Source organism: Alosa pseudoharengus, unplaced genomic scaffold (assembly GCF_046254945.1).
Source record: "Alosa pseudoharengus isolate Yale_2024_CS ecotype anadromous, Long Island Sound unplaced genomic scaffold, YU_APseudo_1.1 YU_APseudo_1.1_scf_4, whole genome shotgun sequence".
Lineage (NCBI taxonomy): Eukaryota > Metazoa > Chordata > Actinopteri > Clupeiformes > Clupeidae > Alosa > Alosa pseudoharengus.
The window spans coordinates 25,815,557-25,837,807 of record NW_027468774.1 but is presented as its reverse complement, the minus strand read 5'-3'; the positions used below and the strand labels follow the sequence as shown (position 1 = coordinate 25,837,807).

The following is a 22,251-nucleotide window of genomic DNA, read 5'->3' as shown; positions in this document are numbered from 1 at the left end:
AGCTCAAGTATCCCAGGTGACACCCATGAGCTCGAGGTGGTTAGGGTTGCATAGTAACAATTTGATCAATCAGCAAACAGCAGTGGCTTTTTTTCAGGTGTGCCATCATCCACAATGTGTAATTCCTCAGCACTGTTAAAACACTTTTAGAGTAAAAGCAGTTGTGACAATTTAGAAAAACTAAATATATTTAAAAAAAAGAAAAAAAGAGTGTACCGGGACAAAAATGGCATCGCACCCCAACACCAGTCCCCAAACATTAGTTAGACATCGCACCCCAACACCAGTCCCCAAACATTAGTTAGACAGACGCAGAGACAGACAGAGAAAGAGGAGCACAGTACAGTCTACGTTTTCTTTTCACTGGCACGACACAAACAGATGTCATGAAGTCAAGATCAACGTTAGAGGAGTGTCAGTAATCTACGTTACAGTAACCCACTAGCGCCTCCCACTGACACACACCTATCGGGGGTATCGTGTAAGCACAAGTGCACATGTGTGCGTGTGTGACAAATAACATTGTTGGTCCTAAATTCAGTGACGGGTTAAGAGCAAAGTCAGGCCAACAAGTGCAAATGAACTAAAGCTCATTAAATAACACCATTCAAAAAAATCATCATTTTGCCAATTTAATACCATTAAGATCCTATGCACATTGCACAAACATGGGTGGGCTCTGAGCAATGCACCCACACATCACGCAATAGCTTAAGTTCATGCACTAGACACTTTGTTTAATCGACTTTGCTTGCTACTCGACATTGAAATGAAGGTCATGTGAGTTGATAGGGGAAAAGTGAATTTAATAGTGATTTCTTAACCACAATGCTGTGTAAGACACCTCTGACAAAAGGAGCTTCCAGTTAAAACATGGAAATGTTGTTTGGAATGCCAGTGCAATTTCATATTGGTTTTGCCTGCTGTCACAAGGCAGTCTCCTCATATCAATCAGGGATGAGGATGCTCCACCACATCAAGTTAAAGAAATATGATGAACACTTTCTCCAGTTACACCCTCAGCCAAAGCATTGGTTCTGTAATACTGTCAGGTGTAAAAATGATAATTCATGGACATAATTAATGATCTACACAAGGGGATTTGTTCTATCAGATTATGGGGATATGAATGTGCAAACAAATGTGAGATTAAAAAAAAAAAAAAAAAAACATAAATAAGAAAATACAACAAAAACAAAAAAGCATAAGATTCCAACTCATATTCCAGTCCAGCAGGCATCCTTTCTGCTGCCATAAAAAAAATAAAATAATACAAAAAAACTCCTAGGTAAGCTTCAGGGTAGGAATAGTATACAATATATAGCAGATCTGTTTTAAATTAACACATTTTATACACTGATACATTACAAACCCAAAAGGTTAGAAGGCAGTTAATGCTACAAATGCTGCACCAAGCCTGACCACAACAGGGTCCTAACGCACACTGGGTTAAGGACTCAAACAGTTCAGCTGAATAAACATACTGTGCATTAGATACAGAAGTGGTTAGTTAGTGAGGGGGGCCTTCAGCTGATTCAAAATGTAATAATAATAATAACAATATCGATTAAGGGTTCAGTGCAAAAATCAAAACTAATCCTTCACTATCTGGAACACTGACAAGCATTTCTGACCAGCCTCTTGCCTCTCACAGAGTACTATGAACCTTCCCCCATATAAATAGCATTTTGTATTTACAAAATAAAAACTGTAGATACACTGTTGAATCTTTCTCAGACACGCCTCACCAGGAAAACAAGCTTGAAATATACCACAATGCTTTCTCTCCTGCTTACGTCACAATGAGAAAATAATATCAACCTTTTATCAACCTCTGTATCACCTGATAAGCCAGTATCCAGAGAGAGTTCAACTCCAAACAGGGACACTGTTTCAACAATACATTCCTTGAAAAACAACAACAGCCAGTTGCATTCTCATGAGACCTGACCATAATTTCCAGTTCAAAACCAAAAAGATGAAGATGAAGATGAATTCGACCATGATGGCATTACAGTACAGGATGGGGGGGTAGCTAAGTGACCGTACACACAATGATGACCAATGAGAAACAATGAGCCCATCAATGGCAGTTCCTCATCTTCACTCGTCATAAAAGTGAGAGGGACTGGTGAGGCGAGAGGGGGGGGGGCAAAAAAAAGCTTCTCTCTTCTGTAGCCTGAGGTGATAAGGAGGAACATCTTTTTTGCCCCCCTTAATTAAGCAATTGAGTTAAAAAAAAAAAAAAATCTGTAAACAGAGACATAAGCTAAGCATGGGTCGAGTCAAAACGGACTATAAGAAAAATAATTAAAATGATACTCCTTCAAAAATAAAATAATGTTAAAAGACTATTTCCCTATGTTTTTTTTTTTTTGTTGTTTTTTTTTTTTTTGCCGGGACAACACTGAGCACATACACAATTTCATAAGTCCAGGACAACACCATGCACTGGGTCGACTTCAAAATGTCCCTTGTTGAAATTCTCTTAACCTCCTCTGCTCCACCAATCCACCCCTTTAATACCTTCAATAAGAAGGTGGGGGGGGGGGGGCAACGTAAGTGATGGGGGGACATGGGAGACAGATAAAGACACACAGGAGCAGTTTGACTAGTTAGACAAGACCCGACTACACTATACTAATCTACGAAGGCACACACACATACATACATACATACATACATACATACATACATACATACATACACACACACATACATGAGCTACAGTTCTAGAATAAATACATCCGACAACTCAACAGACCACCCAGAATTATATCTTGAGGGCTTGAGGGCTACGTCAACCGCTGATAGATTCACCAAGTTTTTGTTATACAGTATGTTCTTTTTTTTTTTTTTTAATCAGGCGTTCTGGCTGGACACCACCCACTGAGCTGGCATTGGGGGTCCTTCATCCATGTAGAGTTCAACCTATATACATGCCTATGGCATACACCACTGTAAAACTCCTCAGCTTCAGCACATGTCACTGTCCAATTTGATTCCTTTTGCATATAGTCCTTCATGAACACCACCACATGGCAAATTATAATTAAACACACGTCCACAGAAATGAAACCAGTCCAATGAAATGAGATTAGGACTATGAGGGCGAACAAACACTCGGTTCCTTCCAAGAGGTCTGAACATAGGTTTGGGAAATAGATACACAGTGGACCAGGGGGAAACAGAGGGGGGGGGTGAGGGAGATGGGGAAGGGAAAAGGCAGGGGGAGCGAGAGGAGGGGTGAATAGGTGGACCATAGCCAGGGGTGACTGGGCAATGTGGTCCAGTTGATGATGGTGATGCCTTTGACGAGATGAAAAGCGTTTCAACAGGAGAGCCGTGTTCCTTTCATTCTTGCCTTCACCCTTCCATGGTTCTTTTGTTCCTTTGTCCTCTTTTTTTCCTCCCCCCATTCCTCTTCTCCCGGGCTTCAGCCCTGTGGCCAGGCCGGACATCTGAGTGTGTGTGTGTGTGTGTGTGTGTGTGTGGGGGGGGGGGGTGGGTAACTAGGCCAAATCCCGCGCTGCCGCTGCACCATTCTTCTCCTCCGCCTCGGCCCCTGCACCACCCGCCTTGTCCTTCTTTTTGCCGCCTTTCTTCCTCTCCTTCTCCGCTCGCTCTCGCTCCTTCCTCTGCCGCTCCTTCTCGGCCTTCTCCTTCTCCTTCCTCTCGCGGGCCTTCTGTTTCTCCTCCTCCTTCTCTCGCTTCTTCTCCTCCTTGCTCCTTTTCTTCTTCTTGCCGTCCTCCTCTCCTCCAGAGGCTGCTCCACCTCCAGCCCCACTTGCTGGTTTAGTTGCTGGGTCGGGGCAGGGGGGCAGAGGAGCGTTGTTGGCGGTGGGCGAGGGGAGGGTGGGGGTCACCTGCTCCGCCACCACTTTGGGCGAGGGGGCGAGCGCGCGCGAGGGCGTCCCCTGCTGGTTCTGACCCGACGGCGGCAGGGTGGCCAGGTTCTGCTTCTCCGAGGGGACCTGGGACGCCGGCTGGGCGGAGGCGCCCACCAGCAGAGGGCTCGGACCGTGCTTCCCCTGCAGCCGCCCTCCGGTGTGGGCCGGGGAGCCGCCCGTGGAGCCGCCCGTGGAGAAGTCGTGGAGGGACACGGTGTCCATGCCCGAGGGCCCGGACAGCGAGCCCTTCTTCTGCTGCGAGTGGAAGGGATTCTTGGACCTACGGAAGCCTGGGAGGGACAACAGGCTGGAGGAGGCGCGCAGGGGGCCCGGTGGTGGCACGCCAACGCCCAGGAAGGACAGGCTGCCGCCGGAGCTGATGGAGGCGGCGCGGCGCTTCTGGTCGTAGATGGCGCGGGTGCCGTGGAGACGGCGGGCAGGTTGGTGCGTGAGCTCGCCACGGGACTCGCGCCACTTACGCACCTGGATGCTGCACTCGCGCTCGATCAGAGCCTCCGTCACCGGCAGGGTGATCACCTGTATACACACACACACACACACACACACACACACACACACACACACACACACACACACACACACACACACAATTAACAATACACACAGGTAGGGACACACCGAAATCCACACATTCGAGACATGAATAAACCTGAAAATAACTGTTCTTCAAGAAAATATATGAAAGACTGGATCTTCCCTGTGCATTCGATAATTAAAAGCAACACACACCTCCCGCCTTACGTTGTCCATAAATAAATAGGCTAAATATATCTTGCATTGTAGCTAGTATGTGCAGCTCTTCCAGAGTAGGTGATAGAAGTAGGCCTAACTCAACACAGACTCTCAATGAGTCCTTGGCTTGCCCCGCGCACTCTCTCTCTCTCTCTCTCTCCCTCTCAAAAGGCGCATCCCTCCTCATGCACATGTAATCCAAACATTCACAATCGTGCAAGACGACTGGCTAAATTGCTATTAAATCTGGTTAGCATCATTAGCACGCTGGACGAATTTGTTCAAAACTGTTGCATTGAAATTGACTGCTAAGTTCTAATCATCTCAATCCCGATGCAAATGGAAAAGGATTTTCCAAGACTCAAACGGGCCTGTCCCAAGGAGAAAAAGTATTCATTTGAAACTTAAACACACGTGGGGAAACTGAACAGTCTAACCAGTAGACTATGATAAACTAGCAAATTAAGCTACTTTGTTTACAATATTTCCAGGCTTCAACCAGTGCTGCTTTTCATTCAGACTTATGTGCACATTTATTTATTTGAGTGTTTTTCATGATTGTGTTGCTATTTCTTTTCCCTGTTTCTTTGATTGATAACTGAGGTGATTAAAATTAGAGGAAGGTTAAGTTTAAAATAAAAGTGTTTAATTGAACTTTTTTTCCCCTTCTGGTCCTTATCTGAAACAGATTTTTTTAAAAAATCAATAATTATTGTTATCGACTGATATGAAATACTTATATCGTGATACAGTTTTCAGCCATATCGCCCAGCCCTAGTTCTAACAGTACAATGGAAAGTGCATATGGGAAGTATGTTGGTCTAGACATGAGTCATGACTCCATGAGCCTGGTGTGATCTGGTGTGTCTATCGTTTGCTGTCTGTGTAGGGCTGGGTGGGGGAGAGTGGAGGGCTTTCTCAATGGGAGCTAGAGCAACACATGAGCAGACTGACCAGACCAACCCTAACAGCGCTAAGGGAGGTGCCCCCCTCATGAGCATTCCTCATACAGAACACAAGAGGAAGGCTGGCGGTCAATGTCCACTGACTGCGCCTTACACACACATATAAAGAGACGTTGCCGTTTAAAACTCAGTTCCTTTTCACAGGGCAACACCCAATTTAGAACTTAGTTCTTCCTTTTTAATGGGCAACGACCAGCTGTGTTGATGTGTGTTGGCACCAGTGTTTACAACCAGATGGTTCCATTTTTTGAATCTCAGGTCCATAGAATTGGCTTGTTTTTGGTTGGATCGGTTTTAAATCCATGTGTTTTTACTGTCTTCAACAATTTGAGCCAACTTGTATGACTTTAAGGGTCACAACAACTGCTAGGAAACTACTGTTAACCAGCTTATAGCACGTAGGCCTATTTAGCTAATACATATGAACACTTAATGGAATAGTACCAGTAATATCTAACTAGCCATTGTAAATGTAAAGTTCACTCAAACAAAGTGTTTTTGCCTTGGTATGATTTAAACTATCACTTAATAAGCATGTTTTCACCGTTTTCACGGATCACAAAGTGTTTCAGTGCTTCACCGAACATCGTAGCCAGTGGGCACTGGCCTTGAGTGATGATCAGTGTGTGTGTGTGTGAGTGAGAGACAGTGTGTGTGTGTGTGCGTGAGTGAGTGAGTGAGTGAGTGTGAATGCGTAGCCTGCCAGAGGCCCGCCCACCTCCTGTATGAGCAGGTTCACCCACCTCCTGTATGAGCAGGTCCTCCTTGATGGATTCGGGGGGGATGTTGCGCAGGCGCTCCATGGTCTCGTACATGCCCTGCAGCTCCCGCAGCTTATCCACCGAGCCCAGCATCTGCTTCAGCAGTACTAAGCCTACGCGGAACACCACCTTCACACCTGAAACACACACACACACACATAGATCATAGACACACTCACTTTACCTACTACATTTCCAGTCAGATCCATATCTACTCAATTAACACAACTAAAATATATGCTCCCAAAAATGTATTTTATTTGCAAGTCATGAGTGTGTGTGAGTGTGTGTGTGTGTGTGTGTGTGTGTGTGTGTGTGTGTGTGTGTGTGTGTGTGTGTGTGTGTGCGTGCGCATAAGCTCCTAACCCTCGCAGAAGAACATGTCCCAGACGCGCAGCACACAGGACCACGGCAGCGTGCGGGAGAAGACGCACATGAACCACTCGGTCATGTAGAGGATGGGGTCGATCTTGAACTTCTTCAGGTGCCGGTAAGCCATGGGACACACGCGCCGCAGCAAAGAGAAGAAGATCTCTCCGTCCAGCTGAATCGCTTCCTGATGGACAGATGGAGGGAGGGAGGGAGGGAGAGAGAGACAGAGAGAGAGAGAGAGAGACAGATCAAACGAAGAGATGTCAGTTTGAACACATAGCATATATAATGTAGGGAAAGGGAGACAGACTGTTGAAGGGTGGTCATTGCAGACACTCACCAGTCCTGCGCTGTAGTACCCTGGCAGGTATCGCTCACAAATCTGCACCAGACACCAGAAGGCTTGCTGCCAAAATACAAAGTTATATACAGGTTAAACACCAAAGAAAGCATTAAAGCATGTTTGTCATCAAAGTTCACACACACACACACACACACACACACACACACACAGGTCTCCCCTACTCTCTGCTCACCTCAGCAGGCATGTGCATGAGCAGCACGGCCGCCACTGGGGCCTGGGCCTGGCAGTAGCCCTCGTCTGGCCGGTACACAGTGTACGCCTTCAGGATCCGGTACAGGTCCTGCTGACTGCAGAGGAGCCAGAGAACAAAGCATAAGGAACCAAAAGGCTGAACAAGATGCAATGATATGATTGCTTTTAAGTTCAGGCTTTACTGAGTTCACAGCATGTTTATAGGTTTTCCAGTAACTAATCAACTACTAGAAAACATGATTGAACACAAGCACCAACCATGGTTAGCAACCTTCTAGCAATTATTTTATAGACAGACTCTTCAGGCTTAAATAAATGAACACATTAGACACTAAATGTAGGAACAAGTCCTTTAGCTGGGAAACACATATTTACCCATGTCCTCCACGCGCAGCAAACATCTCATGGAAGGGGAACTGGCGATGCAGGTCTTTCTCAATGATGTCCAGCCACTTGGGGTCTCCCGGCTCTCTCTCCAGCTCCTGCACAGCAGGTGAGAAGATGCAAACAATAAATAAACTTTAAATAATAATCAATAAATAATTATTTGTGCTTCTGAGAGGGTGCCTAAGTGTGTTTATAGAATGTTGTTCTTATAGGGCCATATTTTTGTAACCTGGTGCCTGGCGAAAAGCGGATTATTATCCCAGTGCAAAATGTATTCTTATCTTGCACATCTCTCTTTTTGAGCAACGCTCCAAGGGGTGTGGCAATTAACATCCAAAGGAGGGGTCTGGCGCGTTGTCTAAAAATCGCCATCATACACTACCTAAAACGCATTACGCCACTGACCAAGAAAAACCTGGTCAGAAATCCATGGCAAGTTGACACACTCACACACCAGCGTACATCCATGTCAAACATTACAAATTACCACGATTACAATGGGAAACATAATTAGAATAAAGATATTCCGAAATACATCTCACAATGAGATATCACAATGAGATGACAAATAGTTGTTCACCATCATTTGCAGATTGGTAATGACGGATAAAAGTGATTAGGCGGGGGCGAGAGGCAAATATGAAGCACAGCTGAAGACGCACTGTTACGAGATGTAAGCAGCAACTCCTCTGCAGGATAAATGTTTTTTATTCAGTCATTCGATCATTATTGGGGTAAATGTTGCTTTTTCCAGGCTATGTTTTCGGTGGTAACCCATTGTCAATGTCAGTCAATAGTTAAAGTAATTAACTTTTTTGTCGTTGACTGACACCACGGTGAAGTTAAGTTTCACTTTGCCAATGAGTTCCAATAATAGACGAGTGCAAATACATGCTGGCTATACTCTGCTAGGTTTTAGTAAAGCATGGTTTAGTGGAATAACTGTTCCATATAGTCTCACGTGCAAGAAGATTCCTTCAAATGCGCCGCTGACTATCAAAATACCGATGCGCTGTTTGAAGTTGTGCTGCTCACTGCGTCGCTCGCCTAAAGGGAATGACAGATGTCATTCTCATTGGTTTAAATGATGTTACACCCAAAACACACCCATGACTGATTAAGAAACCTGGGAACGCCTTGTTGCCATCCGCCCGACGTTTGATAACAAAAACACTCCCAATGTGGACTGGACATCCTACTAAATTTAAATAAGCTTTTGACTAGTGACCATGCGTTTTAGACCACGATAATGGGGCCCTTAGTGTCCAATGCATAGACTAAACATAGTTCTAGATTAAAAGAGAACTTCTCCACTGAAAAAAAAAGCTTGATAGTGTTCCATTGAAACAGGCTGATAGTGTACTTCTATAAGAGTGCATGCTGTTTGTTGTGCAAGTGAGACGAGGGAGAAACAGATGTGCATGTCTGTCTGTGAGGGAGAATATGTGGGTCACATTGATCCTCTAATATGTGACAGTCACCCTCTACCTCTGCCCTACAAACGCACTGCAGCGAGACTGGACACTGGACACTGGGCCAGAAGGCCACTGTGGATCTCGCCGCTCCGCTAAAAGGCCCACACTCAGGCCAGGTCGCTTGCCAAGCCGTGGAAGAGGGCCCAGACTGGCAGGATTAGCTGGCCAAGGCTAAGAGGATTAGAGCTGGGGAGGTCTTTGCCTCGCTGTCTTGGGAAGGAGGCCACCGGGGACCTTTTAGGGGAGACGGTCTGGGTCTCCATTAGGAATCCAGAGCAGCCCTTTCTGTGAGGTGTGAGAGGACAGTGTGGCCACGTCTTGGCCCCGTGTGTCCTGTGTGGGAGTTGGAAGGAGGCTGCAGCAGGTTGTATGCTGCTTTAGGTGACAGTAGGTGTGGATGTTTTGGACAATCAACCAGCCTGGGCTTAGAGGAGATTTAAGGGGCGAATGGTGGGGAGGGCTGGATACATAACTGAGGAGGATTTAATTAGCTGGTGCCGGAGTAGGAAGTGATTACAGCAACACTGCACTGTGGGCCTGGACATGGTTATTACTCTACATCAGATTCAGATCAGAATTGTTGTAGTTTTTATTAATGCAGTGCAAGTAGTAAAAGATTTGAGATTTGCACTTCAGGATTCTAGTCAATATAAGGTATGGACAAAATGGTGAATTAGTTTGCAACAGTGTCAAGATGGATGTGAGCAAGTGAAGGTGCATCTTTGGTGTACTTCTCATGTGCTTTTCTTGTGTGTGTGTGTGTGTGTGTGTGCGTGTGTGTGCGCTTTTCAGTACATCAAATTTCCCAGGGTTGGAGTCCAGGAGCTCTTTGCTGTTGGAGAGCAGCTGCCAGGCTTTGGCTCTGAGCGAGGACGGGATTCCTTTCCTGCAGCGCAGCTTCACCTGCAACAACACACACAAGTCACACACACACACACACACAAACACACAGTAAACGATTCAAGTGGACCCCAGTCCACATCAAAAGCTCTAGTGTGAAAGCAACACAAACCAGCTCTGGCAGTAAATCACAGATAGGCACAAATGTCAGCACATTCAATTGGTTTATAAATCATGCAAAGACAGAGGCATGCACACACAAAAGTATGAATGTGCACACATGCATAAATACATATGCTGGCAGTCTCTCTCTCTCTTACAAACACACACACACACACACACACATGCATAAAGGTATTCAGACCAGCCTACAAAAATAATTGAAATTCCATATACAAATGCAATAAATGCAAGCATTCACAATCCCCCAATACCATCATAAATCAGGTGCACAGCACAGACCTTCTGGAAGCGCCGGATGACCCATTTGTCCCAGTGGTTGAACATGTCTAGCCATTTCATCTCTCTCTGTCGCGCCACCTCCACTCGGAGTTCCTTCTCACTGTCAGAGAGAAAGAGCGAGTGAGGGAGGGAAAAGCAGACAGAAAGAAAGAAAGAAAGAAAGAAAGAAAGAAAGAAAGAAAGAAAGAAAGAAAGAAAGAAAGAGGGAGGGGGAGAGGCCCATGGTTACAGCCTGAGTGACTACAAACTCATCTGACAGTCAGTGCAGACCAGTGTTGACCACAGCAATGTCTCACTCTTAGTGTCTGACAATCACAAACACAAGATGTATTGACAATGCCAAATATACGGTGTGTGCAATCATACCAAAGCACATACACAGACAGACAGACAGACAGAGACAGACAGACAGACAGAGACACACACACACACACACACACACACCAGGGCTTAAAAATCAATAAAGTATCTATCTATCTATCTATCTTCACATAGGGGTGATTAATACAGTTGGGGGGGGGGGGGGGGTTAGACATTAATGGCTGTGTGTTGAGTTATTTTGAGGGGACAACAAATTTAAACTGTTATACAAGCTGTACACTCACTACTTTACATTGTAGCAAAGTGTAATTTCTTCAGTGTTGTCCCATGAAAAGTTATAATAAAATATTTACAAAAAAGGTGAGGGGTGTACTCAGTTTTGAGATACTGTATGTTGTCCTCATGAGTTTTACTTTTTGTTGCTCACCGTCCACCCTTTCACACACACAAAGAAAGGCAGAAAAGAACAGATCTCAGCTTGTCAAGTTTTGTTTTGCATGTAACACACTGCTGCTATAATCACAGATACTTTTGTCTCAACATTGTGTGTGCAAGAAAGGACATTGTGTGTGTGTGTGTGTGTGTGTGTGTGTGTATGTGTGTGTGTGTGAGTGTGAGAGAGAGAGACAGAATCAGTGAATGTGTGAACTTTATGTGTAAGAGTGTGCATCTGTATTTGTGTGGGCATATGTGTGTGTGTGTGTGTGAGAAAAGAGTGTCCAACGCACAGGGTGGACGGTGAGCAACAAAATGTAAAACTCATGAGAACTTCATAACTAGTATCAAGCCTGAGAAACTGCCTCCGACTACAGGAGCTGCAGCACAGGACTCTCTGCGGGGATATCGCCAGACCAGAGATTGGCTACTGCTACAAAGTCCATCACTGGAGTCAAGTGTATTTCTGCTGGTGGGAACAGTCATGGTAACTCTTGCCAGAACATCGACCAGCCAGATGATAACAGGAGTGAGGGAGATGCAGGGGAGTACATTTTAAACTGATTAAGGAAGTTTTGTTTTGTAATTGTTCAATAAAACCACTTTTTATGGATTTGTTATGGACTTGGGGAGTCATTTTTTACTCAAAACTGATGGCTCTGGCATAGATTCAGCACCCCTAAAAAACCCTAGTAGACATCTCAAAAGCTAATATTTGTAAAAAAAAAAAAAATGTTTTTCATTATCTTCACCCAGTCCCTCTGGGCACCCCAAACTTGATTGGCTCTCCAGGTATTTCCCCGAGGATTTGGCAGTGGATAAATTGGGAGGTGTTACTAGACACCTATAGAAACACGTAGTAAAAAAAGCTTTTGGTAAGAATTGTTTTTGCAGATTGGCAAAAAAAAAAGCCTAACTTTCCCTAACTAGTAATGAATGCGCCTAAAAAAAGCCTAACCTAGGGCAACGATGCACTCCTCAATTCCTCACAGTTTCTGATCGCTAAACTGTTGTTTTCCCGTCAGTTAGAAGTTGATGTAGAAGCACTTAGCATAATTTGACTTCAGCGGTGACAAGTCCTGCTTGAGAGAGAGAGAGAGAGAGAGAGAGAGAGAGAGAGAGAGAGAGAGAGCGCGCACCTGCAAAGTGGTTATGTGCGTGTGTGTCTGCATGAGGTTACGTTCGATTCAAGTCAGAAGTTGGTCCGTCCGTCCCGCATTCACGCCACTCCATTATTAGATTAACGTCATCAGATAGCACTGTAAAATGTGTGCGGAAATTTCTCGCATTATGATGGCTAGAGTTGCGGGACTTGTATAAATTATGCACTATACCCGCAATCCTGCGCTGAAATGTAGGCCCTGCGCGGACACAACACAACACAACACAACACAACACAACACAACACAACACAACACAACACACATTCTCGTACAGACTCAAATGCCCATTTATGGAGCAGAAACACAAAACACTTGAAGGGTCAGCAAAATGACTCATTTCAGTGTAATTTTAGTCATTCCCACAAATGAGCAAAACCAAGAACAGACAGCAGAACCAGATAGAGGTGCTAATCACAGATAGCATGGCGAGGGAGGAGAGAGAGAAAGAGGGAGGAGAGAGCGAGAAAGAAAGGAGTGAGTTAGGCGGGTGTAATGGGGGAAACAGAACGATTGAGGCACCAGCCTTCAAATAGCGAGTCAGAGGCAGTGTCAGCACTAACTGAGTCACAAGGAGAGATGAAGGACACAGACAGACACAGGCAAATACAGCAGGGCGGGGGTCAGAGGGAGAGATGGAAACACAATACCCATGCATGTACATGTATTTATATAGGTGTCTGAGTATATGTGTATAAAGAATAAAGATACACACACAAATGTTAAAGAAAGTAAGAATAATATGCATGTCATGTAGAGGCGAGAGAGATAGAGATAGACAGACAGAGATCAACCTAAAAAAGAACAAGAGAGAGAGAGAGTGAGAGAGAGAAAGAGAGCGAGAATGATCCAAGGGAATTGGTCAAGTGCCCACAGCTGAGTGGTGCATTATTGACCACAGGGAGGGAGGACATGTTGATCAGCACAGCAGTGATCTTGCTGATAGCACTAATAACAAACGTCATAGACACAGGAAGCACGTGGGTAAGAGGGAGAGATGGAGTGGGATTGAGAAAGAGCCTCCACAGGCCGTATCACACGGAGATTTTGATCAAAACACAGGGAGATGTACCCACTGACTTTATCTCCAAACAGCCTAGTCAAGGTGGGTTGGAGTATGGCTCTACTGATTTAACACAAACCATATGCACTGAGCTCAATTTCACCCAAACATTACAGTTCGGACAGAAACACAAAAATACTATCCATCCTGGCAGAAACGGAACACCACCATTGCAGGAGACTGTCCTCACTCATGAGCCAAGGCTTGCTCAGCATGCACATTTACTGATGGCAGAGAAGTAATTACCAATGTGTGAAGATATTCATTATTACATAGCTGCCACAGAATTCTTCATCTAAGCCTGCATTCACCTACATGCTAAAAAAAGTGTCCTGCTACAACGCAAATAAAGACTCTGATATCAGACACTGATATTTAACCTTGGATGACGTTAAATAGTTTTAATAAGCAACATTAGAAAATGTCAACACTAAATACTTTTGCTGCTGGTAAGTGTGTCTGGATTGTGTTGTGTGTGGATTTCTGTGAATGTTTATGAAAGTGTGTGTGTGTGTGTGTGTGTCTGCACATCTGCCTGTGTGAAGCGTACGTGCTTGTGTGTACCTGCGTGTAGGCGCTCTACCCACCTGGCCTCGCAGTGCTGCGCGCCGCCCAGGAAGCCGTACTTGTCGGTGCGGCGCATGACCAGGCCGTTGATCTCCGAGTCGGAGCCCACCGAGCTGCCGTCCTCGCCCAGCCCCGACAGCGACTCCAGCGTGCCCGACATCAGGCTGGCCGACTCCAGGTAGCTCATCGTGTCAGGGGCCTGCCTCGACGACGGCAGGGGCAGCATGGGGCCCGACTCCTGAACCACCAGGGCGGGGGGCTCCGACCAGGGCGGGGTTCCCGGGGGCTCCAGGGCCTGTTTGGAGGCACCTGGTGTGGCGGGAGAGGCCGGTTTGTGTCCAGGGGCAGGGTAAGGGTTTGAGGGGGTGGTGGCGTCCCGTGGCTTGGCATGTTGCGGAGGCGGCGGGGGAGGCAGTGCTTGTGAGGGAGCGGCTGGTGCTGCTGCTGCTTGTGCTCCTGCTGTCGGTGCAGAGGCGCTGGTCTGACTTTGGGTGGAGTCAGAGTCTTTGAGGGCACTGGAGGAGGAGGAGGAGGGAGGAGGAGGGGCAGAGGTGCTGGAGGGGGCTGCTGCTGCTGCTGCTGCCACCTCATGGGGGGTCTGAGCAGTGGGCTCGGAGGGGGGCTGGCTCTCCCCCGGAGCGGGATTAGCACTCGTGGGGTTGATGTGGACACTGGGGTAGAGATTAGGGCTGGGATTAACGTCAGGGGAGGGAGCAGTCTCCTTCAGCCCTGGGTCCACTGACGCCCCTCCTGCCACGCCCGGGATCTCGGAGCTGCCCGCCTGCTCAGTGCTGCCCCGCCCACGACTCTCTTCACTGGGGGGCCCGGCGCCTTCCGCAGGCTGGGGGACAGCTGTCTCGTTGGTGACAGAGAGCGGAGGTGCTTCAGGGATGCTTACGCCCGCCAACATGGACGCTCGCGGCGAGCATGTGGGGATCTCTGTGCTCGTTGTCGGGGAAGACGGGGTTCCCATTGTGGCACGATCGCCGTACAAGGCGGACTTGGGAATGAGGTCCTGTTTCGGGGACTCTGAGGGGGGCAGGCTGGGCAGGGCGTGGGGAGAGGAGGGGGCAGGAGGGAGGGAGGGGTCGCCCATGCCTGGAGGAGAAGGGGTGAGGGCGGAGATCTCAGCCATGGCTGCTCCTCACTGCTGGCGCTGTCAGGGCCGAAGGGGAGAGAGAGAGAGAGAGAGAGAGAGAGAGAGAGAAAGAAAGAAGTGAGTGAGGGAAGAGGACTTCATATGCATCATAGAATCACTTCTCTCAATATGCTTGTACTTCCTTTTTTTAATTCATTATATTTGTTAAGGACCATGTACAGTTTAAAACGTAAATGATTCCATTTGATGCGTTGTACCAGAATGTACTATATAATTTACATTCTACATAGTGTTAATTTAAATCCTAAATGGACTGTGGCCTGTATATATAACTGTGTAAAGCTTGATGAAATTCCATTTACTTTCAGTGCTCTTCAGCAAACAGCTTGAGGATATACCGCAGATGATCTACTACAGTGAGAAAAGGCCAGTATGCTCTCTCATTCTCTAGTGTGGTTACCCCTAAGCCCAGTTCCTCTAGTCCATACCAATATTGGATACGGAGATTCATCACATGATGACACAAAAGTTCACACCACTCTGATCAGACCGTATACCCAAGCAAGACCCTGTTAGTACCAGCGCTGAACCACACAGACAAAGCTTCTACCCCCGTCTCTGTCTCCCACGCACACACACCAGCACTTTTTACGGTGTCTAATTTACAGCTGTGACCACAGCCACTTCCTTGTTTTATCACAATACAGCTGGCTAAAAAATAAAGAAGTAACTTGCTATTTTTATGTTATGGAAAAAAAAAACGATGTGGGAACATGCTTCAGGGCCCCCCCCCCCTTTTACTGCTCTTTCAGACAACAGGATGGTGTTCTTCAGGATGGTATTCTTCAGGATGGTATTCTTCAGGATGGTGTTCTTCAGGATGGTATTCTTCAGACACAAATACAGCAAATTGTTCACGCCACAGTGCTCCAAGGGCCTACTACATTAAGGCCCTACATCTAGCTGGGGGTAAGGGGAAGGAGTGTAGTCTGAAATCAGCAGATAAAGCAGTGGAGTTTAATTCATGTCTGACACAGCATTCTCCGGCAATAGACCTGCTGTCCAGGGTACAGGGCGGGGGGTGGGGGGGGGGGGGCCACTAGAGGATTCAAAATGTCTATGCCAACACTCCTGCCACCTAGCCAACACGGTGCGGCCATGGACAGGGAACAGAACTGACCAAGGAATGAAAACAAAAACTGCAGTGGAACAACACTCGGGAGAGCTGGGGCCTGTACTACGAAGCGGGGTTTCTGGCTTATCTGGGTAACTTCGAGAGTAACTTGATCACGTGTGGCGTAACTTCCCGATTAACCCGTACTACGAAAGGTGGATAGGTTTTAACCGAGGTATGCTGCCATGGCAATTTACGCTGCATCTCAAACCTGTTCCGACCAGGTTATGTTCTTGGTTAACCCGAGGTTTCCGTTAACCACACCCTTTATAAGTACCACCCCTCCACTAACAATTTCTTCCGAGACATGTCGGCGTACCTGGATGATCCACGACATTGGAGCGCAAATCGTGAGGGACTCTCTTCGCAGGGCGAGGGGTTTTAGAGACCGCCAGAAAATATATATAGCCTACCCGGACGATATTCTCTATGAAGATATAGATTGTCAGCCGAGGGAATTCGTTATCTTTGTCAGATGATCTAGGAAGACGTCTCATAGCAATGCCCGTACGTGGACATTCATGTATTCAATCGTGATGCAAGAATACTGTATGTCCTAAAATAAATCGGACATAGGCCTACAGTATGCTGAACATCTGAGCAAGAATAGCCTAAAATAAATCACCATTTTAACAAACTTGTTGAATTGAATGTCATATTACTGTACCCTGCACATAAAGGCTACACATAATCGGCCTTCCACTATTATTTGCGATGGCCAACTCCTCTGCTACTGTAAAACACTCTGGTGCCTTTCCTCCTACAGTAGTGTTCGAAGACACCTGTTACTTGTTAGCTGTAAAACAGAGGCCAAGTGAATGCTATAAGCTAGGCCTACATGTTTTCATAATTAAGAAATATTAATGCAAGCTATAACTATATAAACCTACTATTCTGAATAATGTTTTTGTGTTTCATTTTCACCTGCTGCCATGTGCGTTTGGCAATGGTGTTGCATCTGAAATGTTCACAGGATTAGGCATACACTAAATCAGTCAATGGGGGCTACTTAAACATTCAATTATCCTTATTACTGTAATCTATATGCCCACTCCTGAATAGGGTTGCATCTGTAGGCCTTTCTATGAACTCAAATTGGGCTATTTAATTATTTCAACTCATTTCAGACATTCCGTAAGCTACTAATCCTCCGTAACACATATTTGAAGAACATGTGGGAATAAAACTTTACTTTTAGGCATTTAGGCTACCCGATCTGTTGCCAACAGCCTTGCTTTGCTCACTGCCGACGTATTTGATTTTTGTCGTAGAGTGGGTTTTAATTCCTCATAACTTGTCATAATAATTGTGCATTCCTCATCTGTAAAATAAGGTGATCGCGTCATCATTGAAAGCAACCGGCCCCTTTTATGTGAACGCGCACAGGTTAACCCCGGCTCAACAAATCAACTTCATAATCAGCGTCGTAGTACCGATTAACACCACTTAAGATAACCAGGTTTTGTCAACCCTGGTTTAACAAAGTAACCCTGGGTTACATCTGGGTAGGTTAAGCTCCCTTCGTAGTACAGGCCCCTGAACACGGCAAGCTTATGGCTCAGTGCACTGTGACTTTTAACTTTGGCTTGTTTACCATCAGATGTTCCAACAGTCAACCACAAACAGCAGCAACATTATCAATAATGCAGACTAATTTTTGATTGGGGATCTGAATACACCACCATCAGTGGAATGGGGCTGGGGTTAAGAGTGCAGCACACATTAGAGATCCACGTGTCCACACAACCACATGTCCATTATAGACAAACTTTAGGCCTACACCTTAATGACTGCTTGTGAAAAGGGCCCCACAAGGAACATGTATTTACAGTCTGGCCTCTCTGATGACAGCCGCCCCATCAGGTGGAGTCACAAGACTGGCGAACCATGAGGAGGACGCCTACAGCGGCACATGTGAGAGCTGTTTGCTTGGTTTAGTTCTCTGTCTCGAGTCGCGTGAGGTCACAGCGCAGAGAGCTGTGAGAGGTGTTTGCTTGGTTTAGTTCTTGGAGGTCTTGAGTCGCGGAAGGTCGCAAACAAGCACAAGCACAAACCACAGCATGGGTACAGTTATAGATGAAAATCGTGGGCTGGAAAAAGCACATCTAGTGTGTTTATTTGTGTTACTTGACGTGTGCAGTTCCTTCTCAGGCCCACGTGTACTGTCCCTGGACCAGATTACTAAAGTTCACACCGTGTGCGTGGTATGTGCTAGGAGTATATCTGTAAACTCCAAAAGAACAACAGTTCAGACACGGTCATAAACTCAAACAAGGGTCCAGGTCTTCTTTATGGCTACTGTTAAATACTTCAGATTGAGAATAAAAGTGAACTGAACCAGGATGATGTAGTCTTGGCCAATCACATATCGCGTGGGCAGACATGAGATGTTACTGAGGAAGCAAGAATTCTTTGAGTATGTTGGCCCCACTGAAAACAATAGTTTCAAGAGGGAGCGTCCATGCAAGACAGAAAACTTGCAAGCACCTCACCTCAAGACTGTCCTCAGTCAACATGCAAATGTGAGCCATCAGAATCAACAAATAGCCTAATTCAAGGGTTGATCTAAATCTGTACTCTGTACAACCATAGACTATGTTGCAGCAGAACAACTCATGAAGGGGAATTGACATAGCTGCACTTCTCACAGAAGTGAATGTGCGCTATCCTCTTCTGCTACTGCTACTGCTACTGATGTGTGACTATAATGGAACACAAACAAGTTATATTACAGAAAGGTTTGCCATACAGACCAAAGACATCTGCAACTTCTGAATAGGCTTGTAGTTCTCTTACAGTAGCAGTGGTAACGCGGCAATAGAGACGGCATAGACGGTAAATGCTAGGGCGTAACAAGGTGGATGTTATGCATCACTAACATAGGAAGAAATACAATTGTACCTAGGAAGGTGTGCATGGGGAAAGTGCAAAAGGCATGAAACCACAATAAATGATTTCCCATGTCATGGGCCAAACCTGACCTATCACCAGGATGGGTAACAGAGCATTAATGAAAATGCTTGGCACCACTGATCGTGCCATCTTTCTCAAGCATTTAGGCGTCCTTGTATACTACTTTACAACCAGCAGCAAATGAAACACACATCAGCTGGGAAACCTAACACCAACTGATATGACAAACGATGTTTAACGTTACTTCAAAAGCAAATTACTTTCAAGGGGTGTGTCCAGCATAACGACAAATTGTGTGAAACATATCCATGCAACACCCCATGGTCTGATATTTCGAAATATATTCTACGTTAACCTACAGAATCTCAAACAACATTTCCTTAAGTAGCAATGCCAATAAGCACATTTTGATCAAATAAAAGGAACTCCGGCTCTCGATATACTGTAATCAGACTCCACCCAAACATGCGGTTAGCACTACGCTGATGTATGCAAAACAAGCTTTTGTGAAAGTGGTGAGAGTTTATGACTTGTCTATGTGTTAATTAGAAAAACTGAGAACAGCGGTAATAAGCTCATGGTCTTCCATCTACCATAACTAACGTTAAGTTTCTCCGGGAAACAATACATTCAATAGACACCAACAGCAATTAACAAACCAAATTAATACATATAAAAAATAATTCTGTAAATTGGATGTCGATACCTACCATTCTGGCCATATGTCAATATTTTGTCAGATAAAGCGAAGTTAATTGCTTCCCATTCCCAATGGTTACAAAGTTCTTTACTAGCTTGTGGGAGCTAGCTACTATACAGCTAACCGGTTAGCTTGTTATTCGAATAGGACCTTCACGGCGGAATGCAAACATGGGGGCGCTTCAAAGCATTTACGCATGAAAAAGTCAACGTGAGCATTGGCAACAATTTAGCTGGATGGGCGTTTTGCAACTTTTCATTAACATTGGTTATTCTTAGTAATCGGACTTGCTAACTGGTTTCATATCCTTCCTTGCGGCCTAACCTGTACCCACACAACTTCTCAATTCAAAACGCAAAAATTAGATCACCCACAAACTCGCTGGTCAGCTTACGTATTGGGCTTGACCAGCTCACTCTTCCGATAACAGGCCCCGAAAACAATCAGCGACCTTGGTGTGACTCTCTCCTCCCATCAACTCACCCACGTCCCGCGTGGCTGCTTGCGGAGTCCGCCTGGACGCCCAGGGGGGTCTTGTCCGCGGCCCCCCCACAGCTCCGGTTCAAGACCTGCTTCTTCCGTTATGTGAATCGAAACGAACCAATGTAATCAAAATGGACAAATAACATCCAGTGAGAATTACTTATTGGACTTGTCGGAGTTGAAAAGATGAGTTGAACAAAACAAACGTCCACGACCACGAATTTGATTAGCTTGTTTGCTGGCTAGCTACCTATATAGCAGTGTTAGCTAACAGACAGGGTGGTTTGCTACTTTAGCTAACAAGCTTGCTTGTGGGTTCCGCATCGTTGCAGGTGAAAACAAAACAGTGGTGGTTTATCCTTTAGTCCATGTTCAGGTTCTTGATCGTGCAACCGGCATTTTCTTGGACATTTTTTTTTTCAAATGAAACTGTTCAGTTTATAAGGATGGTGAAGCGATTTGACACATCCACTGGCCGTCTGTATTTCCTGCTGGAAGGAACTCTGACAGCGACGTGCGCGCCCCCGCACGTGCAGCCGGGTCCTTTCATATGTCACCCAGACAAACAGGCTCGCGCATAGGTCACTTGTTACACCCTTTATTTTACCGTGGTTATATCCAGACTGAATGAAAATATATTTGGCTTGTTAAAAGTTACAGTCTTGGAAAAAAATCCTCATATTACTCCCAATACAAGGTTTAAATTAATGTGGAATATTAACAAGTATTTGCTGTTTTTAAAGGAAGGTTTCAACTGTGACGAAGGCTAATGCAGGCTGTTGATGTCTGCCAGACAGGGTAGCCTAGCCTAGCCCAGCCTACTATGATTCGGCACCTGCTGAACTTCTGTATGATCTAGCACCTAGCACTATCAACCAAAGCCAAACACTTTTCTTAAAATTCCCATAGGATCAATCAATTACTCGAGGGAAATTTAGATAACGTTGTGTATCTATCTATTTTCCTTTTACTGTAGTGAATAGGCGACAGGACAGGGTGGTGTCTGCGTGGATTTGGAAGAAAGCCAAAGCCTTCGAACTGCAGTTCTGTAGGGATAAAATTCGCGTTCATTACCATTGTTTTGGTCTTGCTACAAGGCCATAAGTAGTCTTGTCTTGAAATAATTTCCAGCAGATTACTAAAACGAAACAATAGCAATCAAGCGCCTGCAGACGCCTCTTCCTGTTCTGTGCCTAAAAACTAATGGTGAGTAAAGAGAGTGAGAAATGGATCGTAGTCCAGATTGCATAGTAGGTATAGATTATGACCCTTTACCTGGTCTAAGATGTTGGAGAAAGATGGCTCCGTCTAATGGCGACATAGTGCCTATGCATTGTGCTGCTCTGTCTGTCAATGTTTGTTAGTGCTATCTATTTATTGTAAAGTTTTTGGATTTGCGCTCTGCATCCCTGCAACATGTCACTTTAACCTGACACCTGTCACTCATAGCCTCCTGGACTGTCATCCAGGTATGTTGTTAACAGTGTGCTTTTTTATCTGCCTGTGTCAAATGTGATCCTGTGTGGGATACCGTATATGTAGGCTATGTCATGTGTGTTGTGTCGTATATAATATGCATCTATATGTTCTGTGTCGTTTGTGTCTTTGTTGAAGTTCTGAGCACACTGAAGCAAATCCCTAGCAACTTGCACCGAGTTGTATGGCAATAAAGTATTGAATCTTGAATCTGGTCTAACAATTAGAAATAAATCGGACCTGTAGCCTAATTTTTAAGTTATGCTATAATACAGAACGGCGTGAGCTGAGGGTAAAAAAGCGGTCATCTGCTGCCCTCTACAGACAAAAAGCAGGAATAGTTTATTTCAAAATAGTTAAACCAGTAGAGATACTTGCCAGTAGATGTCACTTCAGTAG

General features: G+C 45.4%; 1 protein-coding gene across 2 annotated transcripts; it reads right to left on the bottom strand.

Moving 5' to 3' along the window:
- Positions 1-38: 38 nt before the first annotated feature.
- Positions 39-20,868, bottom strand: tbc1d10b (TBC1 domain family, member 10b). 2 transcript variants are annotated; one of them, XM_076265552.1, is made up of 10 exons: positions 20,377-20,868; positions 14,028-15,163; positions 10,462-10,561; positions 9,955-10,062; positions 7,673-7,779; positions 7,278-7,392; positions 7,082-7,147; positions 6,736-6,925; positions 6,352-6,506; positions 39-4,427 (listed from the first exon to the last, which is right to left on the bottom strand). In XM_076265552.1, the coding sequence occupies exons 2-10, from the start codon at positions 15,140-15,142 to the stop codon at positions 3,513-3,515; spliced, it is 2,871 nt and encodes a 956-aa protein (XP_076121667.1). In that variant the 5' UTR covers positions 15,143-15,163; positions 20,377-20,868; the 3' UTR covers positions 39-3,512. The 2 variants fall into 2 exon arrangements, with proteins under 2 accessions (XP_076121667.1, XP_076121668.1); XM_076265553.1 differs by having other exon boundaries at positions 20,288-20,377.
- Between the last annotated feature and the right edge of the window lie 1,383 nt (positions 20,869-22,251).